Here is a 24,503-nt window from a genome sequence, read left to right on the forward strand (position 1 = left end):
CTTTTTATTGCATGATACACTTCAGTACAATGCAGTATACATATCCAGAACTACCTACATCATATAAAGTTGTAAAGTATCAGTGTAATTGTGGGTGCGAGTTTGAGTTTCCTCTGGGTTTTTTTTTTTTTTCGTATTAACTTTTTTAAACCTGCCCATGTGACCATCCAAACACTCCAGATGTCTAATTGTTAAAAAAGGTTTAACACATTTGTTGGGCCAGCAAGGAGGACTCAGGAGTCAGGTACACATTTCACTTTTATCCAGCAGTTACCAAAGTACATACAGCGGGGGAAATAAGTATTGAACGCATCAACATTTTCCTCAGTAAATATATTTCTGATGGGATTATTGACATGAAATTTTCACCAGATGTTGGTAACAACCCAAGTAATCCACACATATAAAGCAGTCAAAAGAAATAAGTCCAAAAATTAAGTTATGTGTAATAAAGTGAAATGACACAGGGAAAAAGTATTGAACACGCTTACTGAAATGTATTTAATATTTATTAGAAAAGGCTTTGTTGTAATGACAGCTTCAAGACGCCTTCTGTATGGAGAAATTAGTCGCATGCATTGTTCAAGTGTGATTTTGGCCCATTCTTCCACACAAACTGTCTTCAGATCATGAAGGTTCCGGGGGCCTCTTCTATGAACTCTGATTTTCAGTTCTTTCCATAGATTTTTAATTGGAGAATTAGAAATAAATGAGAAATATATTTAATGAGAAAAATGTTGATGTGTTCAATACTTATTTTCCCCGCTGTAACCTTGTGTGAACTGATGTAATTACTGTTCCTGTCATGAATGTAACCAAAGTGTAAAACATGATGTTAAAGTCCTAATAAACAAACTAAAAAACAAACCCAAAACAATGTTGTTTGCTGTTCACTGTGCCAGGTCTGAATAAATAAGGTAGCTGCACCAACACTTGCAACAACACTATTACCAGCTCTACAAAATATTTTAAAACAGCATCATAAAACTTTACCTCATAAAACTTTACGTTTCCTCAACTAATTCTAAGCCTCTCCCTAGCTGAGATATACATCTGAAAAAGTGTTTAACATTGCTAAAGCAAATATTTTTAAATATTTGCTAATACACACTGAAGACACAGTAAGCATTTAAAAAAAAAAAACTTGTATAAATGATGAGAACACAGTTAAAAATGATACTAATTTCAAAGCATTTAGGGGTGTCAGACCATTACATCAATGATTTCTACTGCATGGTTGTAGGCGCTGGGACGAGCAGAAGGAAAATACTTAAGTGTAGTGTGTTTCTCCATGTGTGTTACAGTTTCACATAGGAGTCTAAACTCACACCTCACCCTTCACAGAGGACCAGTTGGATGTCATGCATAAAGTGTAGGTCAACAATGACAAACATCCAAGCTGCCACACAAGATAAGCATGCATGATTTTACAGACAGGAAACCAGTGGACCAGTAGTAAATATCAGTACAAAATCGTAATGTAAATGTTTGACTTACTGTAGCTCATCCCAGCAAAACAGAAAGGGTGAAGCATATGACACATACATGAATAGACATGTGCTGAAACACTGCAAATAAGGATTAATATTGCTTATGTAACGATGTTTAAATATTTGCAGATACATACTGAAACACCTTTAGCAATTTCACTTTATTCCTGTATCAACTGTGACATGGTCAAAAGATTTTCAGAGCATTCAGGATGTCACACAAGGATAAGCATGTGTGGACTCTCTTTTATTTAAAAAAGAAACCAGTGGGAAAATAGTTGATTTTGATGAGGGCACTGAGTGCAAGCAATCCTATGCTCTAAATAATGATACGTGTGTAACCATAATAATAGTATGCAACAGCACAGCCAAATTGGGCATCTGAGCAAGAAGGACTTTGGTCACATGGTCACACTAAAAGAGTTCCAAATGCCATGTGCAACGGTGGGAAAACCTGGACAGACAATCATCTCTGCAACACTTAAATAAGTTAAGCATAAATAAGGCATTTGGTGGCAAAATAAGCAAGATGGAAGCCACTGTTGAGGAAAAGGCATCACCTGGAGTTCAGCATGAAAAGTACTCTGGCAACATGAGAAACAAGATTCTCTGGTCTGAAAAGACGAACCAATGCACTGCAAATCACCTGGCCTATACCAGATAAAAACATAGTAAAAGGTGGTGGTTGCATACATACATACATACATACATACATACATAAGTATGTGTGTTTGTGTTCATACACATATAATACAGACTCAGTTTGGACAGCACTACGGTGCACTTTTACATTACACTCATTACATATTCACAGTGCATATAGGCACACACTTTATTCGTTATATACACACCTTACATGGTTATATTGCACACCTCTCCATTCTATCCACTTCTGTTTACTATTGTAATTTAAATATCTGATTTTAAATATTTAAAATTTTTAATACTTTATTTATATGTTGCAAATATAGTCACCAAAGCATTTTACCATGCTTTAAGGGATCGGCCAAGAAGAATGGGATAAACTGCACAATTTAAGGTGTGCAAAGTAAACTTGCAGCTGAAACTGCTGCCAAATGGGCATCTAAAAAATACTGAATAAAGGCTCTGAATACTTTTGTAAATACGAGATTTCAGTTTTTGATAAAAAAAAACCCTGAAAAACTATAAAATATGTTTTAACTTTGTAATAATTAAGTGCAGACTGTAATAATTAATAATTAAGTGCAGACTGATTGGTAAATGGCAATTATACCCATCCAAAATCAAATTTATAACACAAAAAAGTGTGGGAAAAAATGCCTCTGAATCCACTGCATGCCCCTGTCCCAACTTTTTCCAACACAAAAGAGATTTTACAAATACCTGCGTTCTGTAAAAATGTTCGAGGTTAATTTAATAGAATTGGTAAGCATATGAGATCAAATTATTAAGCCAATTTGAAGCCAGTTTATGTTCCATCACATTTGAACATCAAATAAATGATATGTTCGTTAAGCTTTTCAAATGCCTGAGGTGTCAGGAGGGAGGAAGAGGTAAATATTTGTCAACCCAGAACGTAGTACCTACCTGCCCAAACCAATGTGTGTATTTGCTAAGTTAGAGCTAAGCTAAGTTTGTTTAGTGAGTTTGTTTGGTTGGTAATATAAAATTTGTTGTAATGGTCAGTTGCATAGGGATATGGTTGGCCTCCAATCCTGTTTCTGACAAATGCTTAAACAAACATATTAAAATTGCCACCCACAGTACTATTAGTATTTAAGTCCGCCATTAATCAAGGCATCACCCATTTTAGGTTCCAGGTACGTACAGGCTGCTTTTACACTTATCATTTGAATACTTAGTGATATTATACATTAGGCTACATTAAGGTGTGGAGCAAGCTAAAAATGGATTGTAATAGGAAATTGCAAATTTCTAGATTGGGAGAAAATGGGGAGAATGAGAAATGAATCAATAACTTGATATACACCCTTCTGCTTTTCCAGATATGGGGACCCTTACTTTCATACTCTGTGTTGGCATCCTGACAGTAAATGGTAAGTGATAATCTACAGCTCATTTGTATTTCATAATATAAATGCAATTGCTTAAACATGCATGTTTTATATTGCTAATAATTTAATATAATCACATTTGCTTAAATCAACAATATTGCTTGGGTTGATGGGAACTGCACTGTTATTTAGTAAATAGAATATTACTACTAATACAACAAGGTCGGAAATTCACCCTAAATTCTAATTTCAATGCTTATTTAAAGACTTTCCTATTTATAAAGTATCTGTTCTGCATCCTAAAATATTTAGACTTTTTATTTTTGCATGTATAATTATGCTTAGTTGTGTGATTCTAAAAAATAATGGATGGCTATCTTTTTTTTTTTAATTAACATCAAGAATGCATTTAAATCCCTGCTGTATTTTCGTGACTGAATGAATACAAGACAATTTTTAGTCTAAAACTTACAAATGTGATTTATTTTATGAATTTAAAATATTTAAAATGTACAGTAACCCATGGTCTGTGTAGTAGTATATCTATTTTATTTATGTTTTCATGAGGTAAATTCACATTTGGAACCATTTACACTTGGAACCATGTACACTCAAATGTTAAACTCCCTTATATGGTGTTTTGAGTTTTGTACATCAACATTAAAATCTTTACAATTATTTATTTTTGCATTCTAGAGGACTGTTTACATGGATTTCTGTTTTTCCAGCTCAAGTAGTCTCAGGAGTGCATTTTTCTTACTACTTGCTAACTTTATCACCAATTATTTATTCTTAGGACCATTAAAAGTATTTTTTTTCTCTGCTGGGTTCTCTGCTTTTACTGAATAACTGAATGTTGATTACTTATCTGTAGACTTAAATAAATTTAAATATAGCATTTGTACTTGCAGAGCTACACTGTATAGCCAAATCTTGAATCATATTCCAAATCCATTATTATGCATTAATGCATAGAGGCTATAACAACCTCCACTGTTTTGGGAAAACTTTCCACAAGATTTTGCACCCAGTCAGGTAAAAGGGCATTGGCACATGTCTGACAAAAAGACCTAACTTCTCTGTTCTGCCAGTTGCCATAAAGTTAGAATTTATTTTATATACATGTTAGCGATAGGTGTGGCTGGAACACATTAACTAAATATTTAGGGTGTCCACATCCTTTTGGCTATATAGTGTATATCTGTTCGAATAAAAATTAAGTAATTTAAGGTAGGAAAATAGCCAGGGTCCAAAGATGCTGATCAGATGGGTTAGTTGTTGTTCCTTGGTTTAAAGGGAATGTCAGTTCCCACAGTTTTACAATTTCAAACAGTGAAGTGGCTAACACTAGTGTTCTTTTTTCTACAGCTGCCAGTGGGTGTCCGTTGGGCCGGGAGTTCATCACTGCTTTCTTGCCCAACTATATAACAGGTGATGGCCAAGCCAGGCCAACACTCTATATCACAGCCCAGGAATCTGTAACTACAGTCACTGTTGAAGTCAAGGGTCTTGGCTTTAAACAGTCCCTGCGCATAGAGGCAGGCACTACCAAATTGATCGTCCTCCCAGACAAGGCCGAGATTGGAGAAGATGGAGTTTCCTCCAAGACGGTGCTAATTTTATCTGATGCAGATGTAGCAGTGGTTACCTCCAACATCAAGCCATTTACTGGAGACAGCAGTGTGATTTTCCCCACTCAACAACTTGGAAAGAGCTATGTAGTTTTCACCCCAGATGGTGGTCCCATGAATGAGGTTGTGGCTATTGTCAATGGCAAGGATGCCAACACGATTGACATTCTGCCATATTCAAATCTGATGCTTAAAAACATGAAACACTTGCAGCAAGGGGTCAAAACGACTGTTACTTTAGCTCCATATCAAGTTTATCTGCTTCGGAGTGACAAAACATTATCAGGAATCAGGATCAACTCCCAACTTCCCTTGGCTGTGCTTTCAGGACATGAGTGTTGGAGCCTCTATGACACCTGTGAACATGTCTATGAGCAGCTGGTCCCAATAGAAGCGCTTTCTGATGAGTACCTGGTTCCTGCCATGCATCCTCTTATTCCAGGTGACACTGCCCATGTGGTTGCAGCTGAGCAGGACACTGATGTGACTGTGTATCATGGACCCATTCCCCTGACAAAAAAGCTTCAAGCTGGAGAGCTGTTGAATGTCATGGTTACATTGCCAACAGTAATTCGAAGCAACAAAAAGATCATGGTTATGTATACTAGCACCAACAATCCCTTTGATGAATTTTTTACTAACATAATTCCTGTATCCAAGATGTCCAAATCATGGTCTATTTACGCACTGGATGACTATCAGAACTTTGCAGTCATTGTTTCAGAGGGAGACACCAGTAAAAATCTTTTTGGACTTTTAAATCTAAATGTTTTTCCGGGAAACAAGAAGTATACATGGGCTATTAAGCCACTTGGAACCAAAGAAGGCACCATATCTCTAACTAGTGAACTGCCACAAGCTGTCTATGTTTTTGGTGGAAAAATAAGGCATGGTTATAGCACAACTGGAGTGTGCAACGGTAGGTCATTGGAAAAGGCTTGTATTTTATATATTTTTTTTAATTTTAAACAAATGTAATGTGACCACATTACTAACCTAAATATTTTATCACTTTTATTATAGCTCCTACTCTACCACCAGTTCCAGTAGATCCCTGTGCAAATGTTAAATGCCGTGAGAGGGAGCAGTGCAAAAACGGTGTCTGTGTCCGTATTGAGACGGCGATATGCTGGGCTGTTGGTGATCCACACTACAAAACATTTGATGGGAAGTATTTTGATTTACAAGGCACATGCACTTACACCGTTTCAACCACTGTTAAAACTGAGAAAAACCTTGTTCCCTTCACCATTCTGGCAAAGAATAATAACAGAGGGAGCAATTATGTGTCATATGTGAGGACCGTATCTGTCAATGTGTACAACTACACAGTGGTCGCCAGCAAGCAAGCAGGGATGGTTCAGGTAAGGAATTGGCTTTTTATTTATAGTCTTGGATAAATCTTAAACATCAGTTAATACAAAAGTATCTAAAGTTTTTTTCTTAATTACAAAGAAATTAAAAATACGTAAGAATGTTGGTTGTGACAAAAAAATAAATAAATAAAAGCTAGTAAATTCTGTCAAAGATTGTGTTACGATTTACTGATTTAAAGGGTGCCCAAACATTTGCACATTCCATATATAGTGTTTTATTAATCAGAATCAAAATCAGAATTAAGCTTTACTGGCCAAGTATGCTCACACATACAAAAAAAAAATCTCATTCACACAGCTCACTCTCTCCTTAACACACAGATTCATACCTGTAAAACGTTTAAAACATTTTAAACATTGGCATGTGCAATTCACATTGTTGCAATTTTACTCTTTCCTCTTCAGGTGGACGGTGAAAATACCAATTTGCCTGTAACTCTAGCTGGAGGAAAATTAAAAGTGGTACAAAGTGGATGGAACGCTCTTGTAACAACAGATTTTGGCTTGGAGGTGAAGTACGACTGGAACATGATGCTTTACATTACGGTGCCCATCACCTATTCTGGGTCTCTTGGTGGACTTTGTGGAAACTACAATGGAGACTGGACAGATGACCAAACAGACATCAAGGGAACAAAACTCTCCACTGTCCTTGAGTTTGCCAAGAGCTGGAAGGTTGCAGACAATGACTCGTTCTGCCAAGATGACTGTGTGGGCAAGTGCCTCCTCTGCTCAGTTGAGCTAAAAGAGAAATATAGTGATGAGAGCTACTGTGGCCTTATAGCCAAAACAAATGGACCATTTGCCAGCTGCCACAAAGTTGTTTTACCAGGTGCATTCTTCGACAACTGTGTATATGATGTGTGCATCAACAGAGGTGTGAGGAGCTTCCTGTGTGAAAACATGCGCAGTTATGCTGATGCTTGTATGTCAGCTGGGGTGAAGATTGATGCCAACTGGAGAATGCTGGCTGACTGCCGTAAGTGAAAGCAGCTTCATTATTCCATTTGCATAGATTTGGATAGGGACACATTTCTACGACTCTTAAAATAAATGTACACTGATGACACAAAACTATGACCAATCAGAGGACGTGAAGGCATCTGGTACAGACCAACAGAGGGGCTACTCTGGCTCAAACTGTAGATTATTGCAGGCCAGTCAAATTGCCCACATTAACCCATAAAATGAGCATTTAGGCATTTGAACTGTATGAAGAACATTGATTTCTCCATTAGATCCTGTTTTTTTAATGAAAGATAAGGCAACAGAATGCACCGTAGGGTGATACACCTCCCACTGTAAGTTGTGGGAGCTGCTAATAATGGCCTGGTACCAGATAACACAGATGTTCATGTTGGTGGGTCATTGCTGTTTTGACAGCAGCTTAACGAGAAGGTTTTAACTGTTTTGGATAATCTGTGTGTGCATGTGTGTGTGTGTGTGTGTGTGTGTGTGTGTGTGTGTGTGTGTGTGTGTGTGTGTGTGTGTGTGGACAATGGCAGTGCTGGATGACAGAACCATATGTATGCTTGTGAAGCTTGGTGTCAGCTATTTAATCAGACAATCTTTCTTCCTGATTTCAGCATTGCCATGTCCAGAAAACAGTCACTATGAAGCTTGTGGAACAGCCTGTGCTGCCTCCTGTTCGGATAAAGATGCTCCAAGCAAATGTAATATGCCATGTGTGGAGGGCTGCCAGTGCAATACAGGTTTTGTCCTAAGTGGAACCAAATGTGTACCAGTGAACCAATGTGGCTGCACCTATGAGGGTCGGTACTACCTTCCAGCTAAAACATTCTGGGGTGACAAGACATGCACTCAGAAATGCACCTGCAATTCACAAACTGGTCAAGTCACCTGCGTGGCCACAAAGTGCAAGTCGTCTGAAGTATGTGATTTACGGAATGGTTTGAGACAATGCTACCCACGTTCATACGGGCATTGCCATGGCAGTGGAGATCCCCATTATTTAACCTTCGATGGCAGGGCTTTTGATTTTCAGGGTACTTGCACCTATTACCTTTCCAAAGTGGTTGATAAATCTGACTCTTCACTGGTGCCCTTTGAAGTTCTTGTCAAGAATGAGAACAGGGGCAGGAACACGGCGGTTGCCTTTACCAAGACTGTAGAGATAAACGTTTTCAACTACACCATCATCATGACTAAAGACTACTATGGTAAAGTCATGGTAAGTAACTTTTTCTACAAAATGATTTGTATTCATTTGAAAATATTTTATGATTATTAGAGTGGTAGCTACCAGTTATCTAAAAGTAGCTACCACGACCAGCTGCCCTGGCTGTTCAGGGGTTAATAGATGAGCATCTAGTGACCAGCACACTCAGCTACCCTGGGTGGGGATAAGATGCTGTGCCAGTTAGACAACAGGACACTTTTAATGAAGTCATGATCCTACTAGGATACAATGCAGATACAACACACATGAAACATTCAGGTGTTAACAGGGAAAATGTGGTGTCCTATCTGGTTTTCATTAAAAATGTAATCTGTTTTTGTCTTTCACTTGACAGGTTAACAACCTTTTCATCAATTTACCCTTTGAAAAAGACAGTCGGTTGTCTGTCTTCCTCAGTGGTTACTTCGGAGTGGTTAAAACTACCTTTGGAATGAATGTGAGATACAACTGGGACAGCTATGTGTCGATCACACTGCCAAGCACATACAGTAACGTGATGGGAGGCCTCTGTGGAAACTGGAACGGTGACCTAAATGATGACTTGGCCTTCCCAAACAAAAGCATCACAACCAACCCTAGTGTATTTGCAGACAGCTGGAAAGCCAGAAATGATAATGGTTGTACAGGAGGATGCCAGGGCAACACGTGTCCCAAATGTGATGCAGCAGAGAGAAACAAGGAAGCTTACACAAAGCCATGTAGCATGATAACAGACAAAAATGGTCCATTTAAAGCCTGTCATGGTAAAATCAGTCCCACACAGTTCTATGAAAACTGTGTGTATGACATGTGTATGTATGGTGGTCATTCTACAGCCCTCTGCAATGCACTTGCAGCCTACACAACTGCATGCCAAATAGCACAGGGCATTGTTGGATCATGGAGGACTAAAAGTTTCTGTCGTAAGTGCTTATTTCATATAAAGTATTTATACATACATAAAATATCTTTATAGGAGATATTCATGTGATGTCTTGGGATTTCAACAATGGAATACACACTTTTTTGTCCAGCAAAAAACATTTATTGTGGGATTTATCAGCTGGGTCAAGAATAAACATATTAAATAATAAAATTTTTAACACCACCATTAACAATGTTATTTAACATTGTTAACAGTTTATTACATTAACCTACTTCCACTGAAACTCAGGTTAGAATATCAGTGGTGATAGCCTCATAGGTCCTGTGATCAATTGGCACCCTATCCAGGGTATTTTTGCCTTGCCTAACCAAAATAAATCGGATGATGAAAATGAAAAAATAAAATGTTGTAATACGAGTATTATTAACCAGTCTCTGATGCTGTCTCCCCATAGCTGCCTCCTGCAAAGCTAACAGCCACTATGACGTCTGTGCTGCTGGATGTCCCCAGACTTGCAGTGGTCTCACTGAGCCCGCAGCTTGCCAGCGTGCCCCCTGCATCGAGGGTTGCGTGTGTGATGCAGGATTTGTCCTGAGCAATGGCGCATGTGTGTCAATAGAGCAGTGCGGCTGTTTGTATGAAGGCCAGTACTATCATCTGAACCAGGTCTTGTACCCCAAAGGCAAGTGTGAGTTCAAGTGCACCTGCAATGACCGAGGACAAGTCACATGCAAAGAGGGCTCCTCCTGTGGTCCTAATGAGCGATGTGAGGTCCGTGATGGTGTCCAGGCCTGCTACCCAGAGGGCCAAGGATCCTGCTCAGTGTCTGGCTCTGGAACATACCGCTCATATGATGGGAACAGCATCAGTGTTGCAGGGGACTGTATATACAAACTGGTGGAAATGGGTCAGACTGGAGACATGAAGAAAATTCCTTTCAGCGTGATGGTGAAGCAAATATCTTCTGCTATAGATGTGATGGTCACAAGAAGAGTGGACATAGTGGTAGCTCAATATAAGATTACTCTGGTTCCTGGTCTTCTGTGGAAGATAAAGGTAACTTGTTTCCCTGTGTTTTATGTACACTACATTAGCAGTATTATGTACACTATGTGATGAAGGAACACAGAGGGCATAGCATTATCAAAGAGGTGTAACACTGATGGAGGGGGAGTGTGCTAGTCTGTGGCCATCCTTAACAATTGTGGCTCTAGTGCAGATGACAAAGGCAATTAAGAAAAGTGAAAATGACTGAATAATAACTTTGCTTCTTTATTTTTTCTGTAGCTGAACGAAGTAACAACAAATCTTCCTACGACACTTGAAGGAGGGCTTGTAAAGGTTTATCAAAGTGGCCTGTTCATTGTGTTGGAAACCACCTTTGGACTAAAAGTGACCTATGACACCGTGTCTACAGCCACAGTTGAAATTCCATCCACTTACAAGTCCTCAGTTCGAGGTCTGTGTGGTAATTACAACGACAACAAGGCAGACGACCTCCTAATGCCAGATGGCACTCAAGCTTCCTCTGTGGAGAAGTTTTTGGATGCTTGGAAGGTGGCTCAGGAAGGAGTGAACTGCAAAACGGGGTGCCTCCCAGGCTCTACATGCACAAATCCTGATCCGGGGGCCCAAAAGGAGGCAGATAATTCTTGTAAGATTTTAATTGTGGAAAATGGCCCCTTTTCTAATTGCTATTCCAAAATTCCACCCAAACCATTCTACGATGATTGTGCCAAGGATGTACCATTACAACCAAAAGATAAAACGCTTGTATGCCGTCACATCCAGAAATATGTGGCTCTGTGTCAGCAGGCTGGCATCTCCATCAGCAGCTGGAGGAACAATACCTTCTGTGGTAAGTAGTAATGTGGTAACAGTCTAAGTGTTGTTAAGATCTGTTCATGCAATTGTAGATGACAAATGTTAATCTGTTACCCAGTGATTAGTTTTTAATGAATTCAATCATTTTCCTTTTTCTTTTGTCTTTTAAAGCCTTGAACTGCCCAGCTCAAAGTCATTATGAGATCTGTGCCGACACCTGCTCTTCCTCGTGTGCCAGTCTTTCCATGGCACAAACTTGTCCAGTGTGTCTTGAGGGCTGCCAGTGTGATGAAGGTTTCCTGTTTGATGGAGGTGACTGTAAGCCAGTAGATAGCTGTGGTTGTTTGGTGGATGGTAAATATTACAAGGTAAATAAGTTTTTGTCAAATATCAGTCAGAATATGAAATCATTGTATGACCAGGACTGAAATTATCAATTCTTTTTGTTTGCAGTCTGGAGAGACAGTGGTCCAAGGTGACTGTACTGAGACATGCAGCTGCAAAGCTGGGCAGTTCTCATGCCAACCCAACAAATGTACTGAAAACGAGATCTGCAGTGTCAAAGATGGAGTACGTGCTTGTGTCCGCGGTAATACCAGTACTATTTATAATACATATTGTTTTACTTACTATTTTTTACGATGCTTTACTGGCACGTTTTCATGATGTTTAAAACAGTCCTAATGTACGAAAAATCTTGTAACCAGAGATGGCGATATGCTGGGCCGTTGGTGATCCCCACTACAAAACATTTGATGGGAAGTATTTTGATTTACAAGGCACCTGCACTTACACCGTTTCCACCACTATTAAAACTGAGAAAAACCTTGTTCCCTTCACCATTCTGGTAAAGAATAATAACAGAGGGAGCAATTATGTGTCCTATGTGAGGACCGTATCTGTCAAAGTGTACAACTACACAGTAGTCGCCAGCAAGCAAGTGGGGGTAGTTGAGGTAAGGAAGTAGTTTTCTTATTACATCATAAAAATGCTTAAATTGCAATTAATAATGCAACAGTTTGGAGACCCCTGGTCAGATTACAGGTTTGGTAGAGTTTAAAGTAAAAACACATGTATGACATTTATACTTTTAAATCAACATAATATAAAAGCAGTGAAAGATTGTGTTATTAATTACACATTTTATATTTAGTGTTTCATTATTGATGTGTTAAATTTGGCAAATACAGTAAATAAATCAAACTTTGTGTTAAAATGTAAAAAAAATTATGATGTTCAAGGTTTCTCCTTGCACTGGTCCAAAATGTCTATTGTAATCATACATTTATATAAAAAAAAATATTGAAATAATATGATTTGACCAAGTGTGTCCAAACATTTTTTTAAACAACATGATTTGCATTGTTGTTTATTTACTCTTTCCTCTTCAGGTGGATGGTGAAAATACCAATTTGCCTGTAACTCTAGCTGGAGGAAAATTAAAAGTGGTACAAAGTGGATGGAACGCTCTTGTAACAACAGATTTTGGCTTGGAGGTGAAGTACGACTGGAACATGATGCTTTACATTACGGTGCCCATCACCTATTCTGGGTCTCTTGGTGGACTTTGTGGAAACTACAATGGAGACTGGACAGATGACCAAACAGACATCAAGGGAACAAAACTCTCCACTGTCCTTGAGTTTGCCAAGAGCTGGAAGGTTGCAGACAATGACTCGTTCTGCCAAGATGACTGTGCGGGCAAGTGCCTCCTCTGCCCAGATAAGCTAAAAGAAAAATATAGTGATGAGAGCTACTGTGGCCTTATAGCCAAAACAAATGGACCATTTGCCAGCTGCCACAAAGTGGTGGATCCTGGTGCATTCTTTGACAACTGTGTATATGATGTGTGCATCAACAAAGGTGTAAAGAGCTCCCTGTGTGAAAACATGCGCAGTTATGCTGATGCTTGTATGTCAGCTGGGGTGAAGATTGATGCCAACTGGAGAATGCTGGCTGACTGCCGTAAGTGAAAGCAGCTTCATTATTCCATTTGCATAGATTTGGATAGGGACACATTTCTACGACTTTTAAAATAAATGTACACTGATGACACAAAACTATGACCAATCAGAGGACGTGAAGGCATCTGGTACAGACCAACAGAGGGGCTACTGTGGCTCAAACTGTAGATTATTGCAGGCCAGTCAAATTGCCCACATTAACCCATAAAATGAGCATTTAGGCATTTGAACTGTATGAAGAACATTGATTTCTCCATTAGATACTGTTTTTTTAATGAAAGATAAGGCAACAGAATGTGTAGGGTGATACACCTCCCACTGTAAGTTGTGGGAGCTGCTAATAATGGCCTGGTACCAGATAACACAGATGTTCTGTGGAGTCCATGTTGGTGGGTCATTGCTGTTTTGACAGCAGCTTAAAGAGAAGGTTTCAACTGTTTTGGATAATCTGTGTGTGAGTGTGTGTGTGTGTGTGTGTGTGTGTGTGTGTGTGTGTGTGTGTGTGTGTGTGTGTGTGTGGACAATGGCAGTGCTGGATGACAGAACCATATGTATGCTTGTGAAGCTTGGTGTTAGCTATTTAATCAGACAATCTTTCTTCCTGATTTCAGCATTGCCATGTCCAGAAAACAGTCACTATGAAGCTTGTGGAACAGCCTGTGCTGCCTCCTGTTCGGATAAAGATGCTCCAAGCAAATGTAATATGCCATGTGTGGATGGCTGCCAGTGCAAAACAGGTTTTGTCCTAAGTGGAACCAAATGTGTACCAGTGAACCAATGTGGCTGCACCTATGAGGGTCGGTACTACCTTCCAGCTAAAACATTCTGGGGTGACAAAACATGCACTCAGAAATGCACCTGCAATTCACAAACTGGTCAAGTCACCTGCGTGACCTCAAAGTGCAAGTCGTCTGAAGTATGTGATTTACGGAATGGTTTGAGACAATGCTACCCACGTTCATACGGGCATTGCCATGGCAGTGGAGATCCCCATTATTTAACCTTCGATGGCAGGGCTTTTGATTTTCAGGGTACTTGCACCTATTACCTTTCCAAAGTGGTTGATAAATCTGACTCTTCACTGGTGCCCTTTGAAGTTCTTGTCAAGAATGAGAACAGGGGCAGGAACACGGCGGTTGCCTTTACCAAGACTGTAGAGATAAACGTTTTCAACTACACCATCATCATGACTAAAGACTACTATGGTAAAGTCATGGTAAGTAACTTTTTCTACATTATAATTTGTATTCATTTAAAAATATTTCATGATTATTAGGGTAGTGTTGGGTCCAGTGTTACACTGGATGCAAAGAGGGCACCAGTCCATTACAGGCAACACATATACTGTACTTACTAGCAGCCAAGGTAATTTAGAGTAAATGCAAATTTGTAAAATGAAAGTAACTAAATGCAATTTCACCTTTAAAAGTATGAAATTTGTTTCCACACAAACAAATGAAATGCCCATGTGATGTAGATTTTAATGCTTAATTTATATCTTCATTAACCACCTTCTGAACTGGTCTAAGTAACTGGATTGACCTCCAAGATGCATCTGACAATTAAAAAGTAGCTACCATGACCACCTGCCCTGGCTGTTCAGGGGTTAATAGATGAGCATCTAGTGACCAGCACACTCAGCTACCCTGGGTGGGGATAAGATGCTGTGCCAGTTAGACAACAGGACACTTTTAATGAAGTCATGATCCTACTAGGATACAATGCAGATACAACACACATGAAACATTTAGGTGTTAACAGGGAAAATGTGGTGTCCTATCTGGTTTTAATTAAAAATGTAATCTGTTTTTGTCTTTCACTTGACAGGTAAACAACCTTTTCGTCAATTTACCCTTTGAAAAAGACAGTCGGCTGTCTGTCTTCCTCAGTGGTTACTTCGGAGTGGTTAAAACTAACTTTGGAATGAACGTGAGATACAACTGGGACAGCTACGTGTCGATCACACTGCCAAGCACATACAGTAACGTGATGGGAGGCCTCTGTGGAAACTGGAACGGCGACATAAATGATGACTTGGCCTTCCCGAACAAAAGCATCACAACCAACCCTAGTGTATTTGCAGACAGCTGGAAAGCCAGAAATGATAATGGTTGTACAGGAGGATGCCAGGGCAACACGTGTCCCAAATGTGATGCAGCAGAGAGGAACAAGGAAGCTTATACAAAACCATGTAGCATGATAACAGACAAAAATGGTCCATTTAAAGACTGTCATGGTAAAATCAGTCCCACACAGTTCTATGAAAACTGTGTGTATGACATGTGTATGTATGGTGGTCATTCTACAGCCCTCTGCAATGCACTTGCAGCCTACACAGCTACATGCCAGACATCACAGGCCATTGTTGGATCATGGAAGACTAAAAGTTTCTGTCGTAAGTGCTTATTTCATATAAAGCATTTAAACATACATTAAATATCTTTATAGGAGATATTTATGTGATGGCAGTCTTGGGATTTCAACAATGAAATACACACTTTTTTGTCCAAAAAATCCAGCAAAAAACTGAACATTTATTGTGGGATTTATCAGCTGGGTCAAGAATAAACATATTAAATAATAAAATCTTTAACACCACCATTAACAATGTTATTTAACATTGTTAACAGTCTATTACATTAACCTACTTCCACTGAAACTCAGGTTAGAATATAAGTGGTGATAGCCTCATAGGTCCTGTGATCAATTGGCACCCTATCCAGGGTATTTTTGCCTTGCCTGACCAAAAAAAATCGGGTGATGAAAATGAAAAATAAAATGTTGTAATACGAATATTATTAACCAGTCTCCGATGCTGTTTCCCCATAGCTGCCTCCTGCAAAGCTAACAGCCACTATGACGTCTGTGCTGCTGGATGTCCCCAGACTTGCAGTGGTCTCACTGAGCCCGCAGCTTGCCAGCGTGCCCCCTGCATCGAGGGTTGCGTGTGTGATGCAGGATTTGTCCTGAGCAATGGCGAATGTGTGTCAATAGAGCAGTGCGGCTGTTTGTATGAAGGCCAGTACTATCATCTGAACCAGGTCTTTTACCCCAAAGGCAAGTGTGAGTTCAAGTGCACCTGCAATGATCAAGGACAAGTCACATGCAAAGAGGGCTCCTCCTGTGGTCCTAATGAGCGATGTGAGGTCCGTGATGGTGTCCAGGCCTGCTACCCAGAGGGCCAAGGATCCTGCTCAGTGTCTGGCTCTGGAACATACCGCTCATATGATGGGAACAGCATCAGTGTTGCAGGGGACTGTATATACAAACTGGTGGAAATGGGTCAGACTGGAGACATGAAGAAAATTCCTTTCAGCGTGATGGTGCAGCAAATATCTTCTGCTATAGATGTGATGGTCACAAGAAGAGTGGACATAGTGGTAGCCCAATATAAGATTGCTCTGATACCTGGTCTTCTGTGGAAGATAAAGGTAACTTGTTTCCCTGTGTTTTATGTACACTACATTAGCAGTATTATGTACACTATGTGATGAAGGAACACAGAGGGCATAGCATGATCAAAGAGGTGTAACACTGATGGAGGGGGAGTGTGCTAGTCTGTGCCCATCCTTAACAATTGTGGCTCTAGTGCAGATGACAAAGGAAATTAAGAAAATTGAGAATGACTGAATAATAACTTTGCTTCTTTATTTTTTCTGTAGCTGAACGAAGTAACAACAATTCTTCCTACGACACTTGAAGGAGGGCTTGTAAAGGTTTATCAAAGTGGCCTGTTCATTGTGTTGGAAACCACCTTTGGACTAAAAGTGACCTATGACACCGTGTCTACAGCCACAGTTGAAATTCCATCCACTTACAAGTCCTCAGTTCGAGGTCTGTGTGGTAATTACAACGACAACAAGGCAGACGACCTCCTAATGCCAGATGGCACTCAAGCTTCCTCTGTGGAAAAGTTTTTGGATGCTTGGAAGGTGGCTCAGGAAGGAGTGAACTGCAAAACGGGGTGCCTACCAGGCTCTACATGCACAAATCCTGATCCGGGGGCCCAAAAGGAGGCAGATAATTCTTGTAAGATTTTAATTGTGGAAAATGGCCCCTTTTCTAATTGCTATTCCAAAATTCCACCCAAACCATTCTACGATGATTGTGCCAAGGATGTACCATTACAACCAAAAGATAAAACGCTTGTATGCCATCACATCCAGAAATATGTGGCTCTGTGTCAGCAGGCTGGCATCTCCATCAGCAGCTGGAGGAACAATACCTTCTGTGGTAAGTAGTAATGTAGTAACAGTCTAAGTATTGTTAAGATTTGTTCATGCAGTTTTTGATGAAAAATGTTAAATAGGTAGTTTTAGTTTAATTGTTCAATAACTTCCTTTTTTCTTTATTTTTTTAAAGCCATGAACTGCCCGGCTCAAAGTCATTATGAGATCTGTGCCGACACCTGCTCTTCCTCGTGTGCCAGTCTTTCCATGGCACAAACTTGTCCAGTGTGTCTTGAGGGCTGCCAGTGTGATGAAGGTTTCGTGTTTGATGGAGGCGACTGTAAGCCAGTAGAAAACTGTGGTTGTTTGGTGGATGGTAAATATTACAAGGTGAATAGCTTTTTTTTTATCATTTGTCAAATTTCAGTCAGAAAATCACATAATTGTATGACCAGGACTGAAATGATCAATTCCTTTTGTTTGCAGTCTGGAGAGACAGTGGTCCAAGGTAACTGTACTGAGACATGCAGCTGCAAAGCTGGACAGTTCTCATGTCAACCCAATAAATGCACTGAAAATGAGATCTGCAGTGTCAAAGATGGAGTACTTGCATGTGTTCGCGGTAATGCCAGTACTATTTATAATATGTATTATTTTACTGACTTTATATGATGCTTTACTGGCACATTTTACGATTTTTAAAACTGCTAGTCCTAATGTACTAAAAATCTTGTAACTGTCACCATTCTGGATGAGGCTGCATCACGTGGTTGCAACTGAGCAGGACATAGACGTGACTGTTTTTCATGGACCCAGTCCCCAATCTAGATTTCAACAGTAATTCGAAACAACAAAACATTATGGTTATGTATACTGGTAACACAAATCCCTACAATTTACTTAAGTAATTCCTGTTTCCATGATGTCCAAACTGGAATCAGTTTACTCACTAATTGGCCATTATTTTGGAAGCAGAGACCAGTAAAGACCATGGGGGTATAAAAATATATTTATTTTTTTTATACACTCCATTTGCTCTTAATCTAGTTATCTCCAATTCCCTTCAACTGCAATCATACTGCTAGCAACCTTCCCATCCCCATGCTGGCAGAGGAGGGCTGAGACTATCACATGTCCCCTTCAACAAGCATGTACAGTAGTAACTCTCTAGATCATCCATTGCTAGTGCAGCTGTCTCTAACCGACAGCAGAGGCTGCAATTATACTGCGGCAATGAAATTTTTACCTTCGTCCCACATGACACAGCTAATCATTTCTATATTTGCGAGCAAGTCTGAGATTCGAACTTGGATCTTAGAGATGATGGGCTAGAACTCTAGACTGCTATGATAACTGAGCACCCATGATCAAAATTCTAACCTAAATATTTTACCACTGTAATTTACAGCTCCTACACCACCACCACCAGATCCCTGTGCAAATGTTCAATGCCGTGAGAGGGAGCAGTGCCAAAACGGTGTCTGTGTCCTTATTGAGACTGCAATATGCTGGGCCGTTGGTGATCCCCACTACAAAACATTTGATGGGAAGTTTTTTGATTTACAAGGCACCTGCACTTACACCGTTTCCACCACTATTAAAACTGAGAAAAACCTTGTTCCCTTCACCATTCTGGTAAAGAATAATAACAGAGGGAGCAATTATGTGTCCTATGTGAGGACCGTATCTGTCAAAGTGTACAACTACACAGTAGTCGCCAGCAAGCAAGTGGGGGTAGTTGAGGTAAGGAAGTAGTTTTCTTATTACATCATAAAAATGATTAAACTGCAATTAATAATGCAAAGGTTTGGAGACCCCTGGTTAGATTACAGGTTTGGTAGAGTTTAAAGTAAAAACACATGTATGACATTCATACTTTCAAATCAAGAATACATATTGGCTGCAACAAAAATATAAAAGCAGTGAAAGATTGTGTTATTAACTACACATTTTATATTTAGTGTTTCATTATTTATGTGTTAAATGTGGCAAAAACAGTAAATAAATAAAACTTTGTGTTAAAATGTCAAAAAATTATGATGTTCAAAGTTTCTGCTTGTGCTGGTTCAAAATGTCTATTGTAATCATACATTTATAAAAAAAAAAAATAATAATACAATTTGACCAAGTGTGTCCAAAAATTTTTTTAAACAACATGATTTGCATTGTTGTTTATTTACTCTTTCCTCTTCAGGTGGATGGTGAAAATACCAATTTGCCTGTAACTCTAGCTGGAGGAAAATTAAAAGTGGTACAAAGTGGATGGAACGCTCTTATAAGAACAGATTTTGGCTTGGAGGTGAAGTACGACTGGAACATGATGCTTTACATTACGGTGCCCATCACCTATTCTGGGTCTCTTGGTGGACTTTGTGGAAACTACAATAAAGACTGGACAGATGACCAAACAGACATCAAGGGAACAAAACTCTCCACTGTCCTTGAGTTTGCCAAGAGCTGGAAGGTTGCAGACAATGACTCGTTCTGCCAAGATGACTGTGCGGGCAAGTGCCTCCTCTGCCCAGTTGAGCTAAAAGACAAATATAGTGATGAGAGCTACTGTGGCCTTATAGCCAAAACAAATGGACCATTTGCCAGCTGCCACAAAGTGGTGGATCCTGGTGCATTCTTCGACAACTGTGTATATGATGTGTGCATCAACAAAGGCATCAGAAGCTTCCTGTGTGAAAACATGCGCAGTTACGCTGATGCTTGTATGTCAGCTGGGGTGAAGATTGATGCCAACTGGAGAATGCTGGCTGACTGCCGTAAGTGAAAGCAGCTTCATTATTCCATTTGCATAGATTTGGATAGGGACACATTTCTACTACTCTTAAAATAAATGTACACTGATGACACAAAACTAGGACCAACCCAGAGGACGTAAAGACATCTGGTACAGACCAACCGAAGGGCTACTGTTGCTCAAACTGTAGATTATTCTAATACTATGGGGCTGTGCAGTCAAATTGCCCACATTTAGCACATGAGCATTTAAGCATATTAACTGGACATCTTAACATCGGAAGAAGGTTGATTGCTCTGTTAAACATTGTTTTCTTCAAGAAAGGTAAGGTACCAGGATGCCCAGTAGGATGATACACCTCTCACTGTACTGAAGTTGTGGGAGCTGCTAACAATGGTCTGGTACATGATAACATGATAACACAGATGTCCTGTGGAGTCCATGTTGGTGGGTCACAGCTGTTTTGACAGCAGCTTAAGAGAAGGTTTCAACTGTTTTGGATAATCTGTGTGTGTGTGTGTGTGTGTGTGTTTGTGTGTGTGTGTGTGTGTGTGTGTGTGTGTGTGTGTGTGTGTTTGTGGACAATGACTGTGCTGGATGACAGAACCATATGTATTGCTTGTGAAGCTTGGTGTTAGCTATTTAATCAGACAATCTTTCTTCTTGATTTCAGCATTGCCATGTCCAGAAAACAGTCACTATGAAGCTTGTGGAACAGCCTGTGCTGCCTCCTGTTCGGATAAAGATGCTCCAAGCAAATGTAATATGCCATGTGTGGAGGGCTGCCAGTGCAATACAGGTTTTGTCCTAAGTGGAACCAAATGTGTACCAGTGAACCAATGTGGCTGCACCTATGAGGGTCGGTACTACCTTCCAGCTGAAACATTCTGGGGCGACAAAACATGCACCAAGAAATGCACCTGCAATTCACAAACTGGTCAAGTCACCTGCGTGACCACAAAATGCAAGTCGTCTGAAGTATGTGATGTACGCAATGGTGTGAGAAACTGCTACCCACTATCATATGGGCATTGCCATGGCAGTGGAGATCCCCATTATTTAACCTTCGATGGCAGGGCTTTTGATTTTCAGGGTACTTGCACCTATTACCTTTCCAAAGTGGTTGATAAATCTGACTCTTCACTGGTGCCCTTTGAAGTTCTTGTCAAGAATGAGAACAGGGGCAGGAACACGGCCGTTGCCTTTACCAAGACTGTGGAGATAAACATTTACAACTACACCATCATCATGACTAAAGACTACTATGGTAAAATCATGGTAAGTAATTTCTTCTACTATATAATTTTCACTTATTTTTATTAGGATGTCCATTCTTAATATTAATGTCCTTGTGCCAGAAACCACAGGACGTCAGATGTCTCAGCTGATCAAACCTGTTTTGACAGCATATTGGATGTTTTGGCTCATTGGTGTATATATTTTAAATATAATATAATTTTTTATTAGCTGTGGTGGGGATAGACCAGTGTCTTTTAATCTGCACACCAAACTAACCCACGCTGGGGTCAAATGCGATGCCAGTTGGGTGTTATATGTTGGATAATTTTAGACAGATCATAGATAGATGTGATTTACCAGGATACAGTGCAGATTCAACACAAATAAAACATTCAGGTGTAAATAGGGAAAATAGAATATACAAAAATTAAAAGCATTTCTTTTTATCTTTTGACAGGTAAACAACCTGTTTGTCAATTTACCCTTTGAAAAAGACAGTCGGCTGTCTGTCTTCCTCAGTGGTATCTTCGGAGTGGTTAAAACTAACTTTGGAATGAATGTGAGATACAACTGGGACAGCTACGTGTCGATCACACTGCCAAGCACATACAGTAACGTGATGGGAGGCCTCTGTGGAAACTGGAACGGCGACATAAATGATGACTTGACCTTCCCGAACAAAAGCATCACAACCAACCCTAGTGAATTTGCAGACAGCTGGAAAGCCAGAAATGATACTGGTTGTACAGGAGGATGCCAGGGCAACACGTGTCCCAAATGTGATGCAGCAGAGAGGAACAAGGAAGCTTACACAAAGCCATGTAGCATGATAACAGACAAAAATGGTCCATTTAAAGACTGTCATGGTAAAATCAGTCCCACACAGTTCTATGAAAACTGTGTGTATGACATGTGTATGTATGGTGGTCATTCTACAGCCCTCTGCAATGCACTTACAGCCTACACAGCTGCATGCCAGACATCACAGGCCATTGTTGGATCATGGAGGACTAACAGTTTCTGTCGTAAGTGCTTATTTCATATAAAGTATTTATACATACACTGTCAAAACATTTAATATCTTTATAAGAGATGTTCATGGGATGGCAGTCTTGGGATTTCAGTAATAAAATTCACACTTTTTTGTACAAAAAAACCAGCAATAAAACTGAACGTCCAATTTTCAGCTCCATCTGTTTGCAGATTTTATTCTGTGTCAAGTGTCCATGTGTATGATTAACCAGTCTGTGATCTTGTCTCCCCACAGTTGCCTCCTGCAAAGCTAACAGCCACTATGACGTCTGTGCTGCTGGATGTCCCCAGACTTGCAGTGGTCTCACTGAGCCCGCAGCTTGCCAGCGTGCCCCCTGCATCGAGGGTTGCGTGTGTGATGCAGGATTTGTCCTGAGCAATGGCGAATGTGTGTCAATAGAGCAGTGCGGCTGTTTGTATGAAGGCCAGTACTATCATCTGAACCAGGTCTTTTACCCCAAAGGCAAGTGTGAGTTCAAGTGCACCTGCAATGATCAAGGACAAGTCACATGCAAAGAGGGCTCCTCCTGTGGTCCTAATGAGCGATGTGAGGTCCGTGATGGTGTCCAGGCCTGCTACCCAGAGGGCCAAGGATCCTGCTCAGTGTCTGGCTCTGGAACATACCGCTCATACGATGGGAACAGCATCAGTGTTGCAGGGGACTGTATATACAAACTGGTGGAAATGGGTCAGACTGGAGACATGAAGAAAATTCCTTTCAGCGTGATGGTGCAGCAAATATCTTCTGCTATAGATGTGATGGTCACAAGAAGTGTGGACATAGTGGTAGCCCAACATAAGATTACTCTGGTTCCTGGTCTTCTGTGGGAGATAAAGGTAACTTGTTTCCCTGCATTTTCGTGTACATTATATGCCCAAAAGTATGTAGACACCCCTTTAAGGTTACTTCTATTGCTAACAGATGTGTAAAATCAATTATTTAAAATTATTTACATGCTATTTGACTTTGTGTCAGTAGTGTAAGGGACATTCCAACATCAGTGCCTGACCCCACAAATGCTAATTTGACTAAATTAGCACATATTCCACTAGATACACTCCAAAATCTTGTGAAAATCCTTTCCAGAAACATTAAGATAATTACAGCTTTAAACCCCATAACGATGCCCACCACAGAAGTGTGATGTTCAGCAAAAATAATGTTCAGGTGTCCACATTCGTTACCTTTGTATAAACTCTAAAATACATCAACCTGAAACTTGTTAGTTTCACTGCTGAAGCATCTTCTACTATCTGATCAAGGCACAGACTCAAGTGGTGGAGTAATAAGGAAGGCATAGTGTGATTCTTTGTTTGTGCTAAGAATCTTTAAGAAGTGGTCAGTAAATGAGTAAGTGATTTGTGGCCTTTCTTAGTCATCATGGGTGTAGTGCAAGTAGCAGAGCAATTGCGAAAGGGAATTGAAAATGATTATTGTTTCTTTCTAGGTGGATGAGATCAAAACAATTCTTCCTACGACACTTGAAGGAGGGCTTGTAAAGGTCTATCAAGGTGGCCTGTTCATTGTGTTGGAAACCACCTTTGGACTAAAAGTGACCTATGACACCGTGTCTACAGCCACAGTTGAAATTCCATCCACTTACAAGTCCTCAGTTCGAGGTCTGTGTGGTAATTACAACGACAACAAGGCAGACGACCTCCTAATGCCAGATGGCACTCAAGCTTCCTCTGTGGAGAAGTTTTTGGATGCTTGGAAGGTGGCTCAGGAAGGAGTGAACTGCAAAACGGGGTGCCTACCAGGCTCTACATGCACAAATCCTGATCCAGGGGCCCAAAAGGAGGCAGATAATTCTTGTAAGATTTTAATTGTGGAAAATGGCCCCTTTTCTAATTGCTATTCCAAAATTCCACCCAAACCATTCTACGATGATTGTGCCAAGGATGTACCATTACAATCAGAAGATAAGACACTTGTATGCCGTCACATCCAGAAATATGTGGCTCTGTGT

General features: G+C 40.0%; 1 protein-coding gene across 1 annotated transcript in view; it reads left to right on the forward strand.

Annotated features, from left to right (window-relative positions):
* Positions 1–3,480: 3,480 nt before the first annotated feature.
* Positions 3,481–24,503, forward strand: part of LOC134300768 (IgGFc-binding protein-like) — a 23,913-nt gene continuing 2,890 nt past the window's right edge. Inside the window, exons 1-23 of the mRNA XM_062985189.1 lie at positions 3,481–3,529; positions 4,856–6,037; positions 6,142–6,482; positions 6,900–7,473; positions 8,081–8,685; positions 9,029–9,437; positions 10,014–10,615; positions 10,847–11,417; positions 11,555–11,751; positions 11,837–11,972; positions 12,091–12,338; positions 12,775–13,348; positions 13,959–14,563; positions 15,175–15,742; positions 16,177–16,778; positions 17,010–17,580; positions 17,710–17,856; positions 18,925–19,259; positions 19,711–20,284; positions 20,936–21,540; positions 21,959–22,526; positions 22,769–23,370; positions 23,982–24,437. Of these exons, the coding sequence (XP_062841259.1) occupies positions 3,481–3,529; positions 4,856–6,037; positions 6,142–6,482; positions 6,900–7,473; positions 8,081–8,685; positions 9,029–9,437; positions 10,014–10,615; positions 10,847–11,417; positions 11,555–11,751; positions 11,837–11,972; positions 12,091–12,338; positions 12,775–13,348; positions 13,959–14,563; positions 15,175–15,742; positions 16,177–16,778; positions 17,010–17,580; positions 17,710–17,856; positions 18,925–19,259; positions 19,711–20,284; positions 20,936–21,540; positions 21,959–22,526; positions 22,769–23,370; positions 23,982–24,437 (11,121 nt within the window). The remainder of the gene's footprint in view (positions 3,530–4,855; positions 6,038–6,141; positions 6,483–6,899; positions 7,474–8,080; positions 8,686–9,028; positions 9,438–10,013; positions 10,616–10,846; positions 11,418–11,554; positions 11,752–11,836; positions 11,973–12,090; positions 12,339–12,774; positions 13,349–13,958; positions 14,564–15,174; positions 15,743–16,176; positions 16,779–17,009; positions 17,581–17,709; positions 17,857–18,924; positions 19,260–19,710; positions 20,285–20,935; positions 21,541–21,958; positions 22,527–22,768; positions 23,371–23,981; positions 24,438–24,503) is intronic.

Source organism: Trichomycterus rosablanca, chromosome 23, assembly GCF_030014385.1.
Source record: "Trichomycterus rosablanca isolate fTriRos1 chromosome 23, fTriRos1.hap1, whole genome shotgun sequence".
Lineage (NCBI taxonomy): Eukaryota > Metazoa > Chordata > Actinopteri > Siluriformes > Trichomycteridae > Trichomycterus > Trichomycterus rosablanca.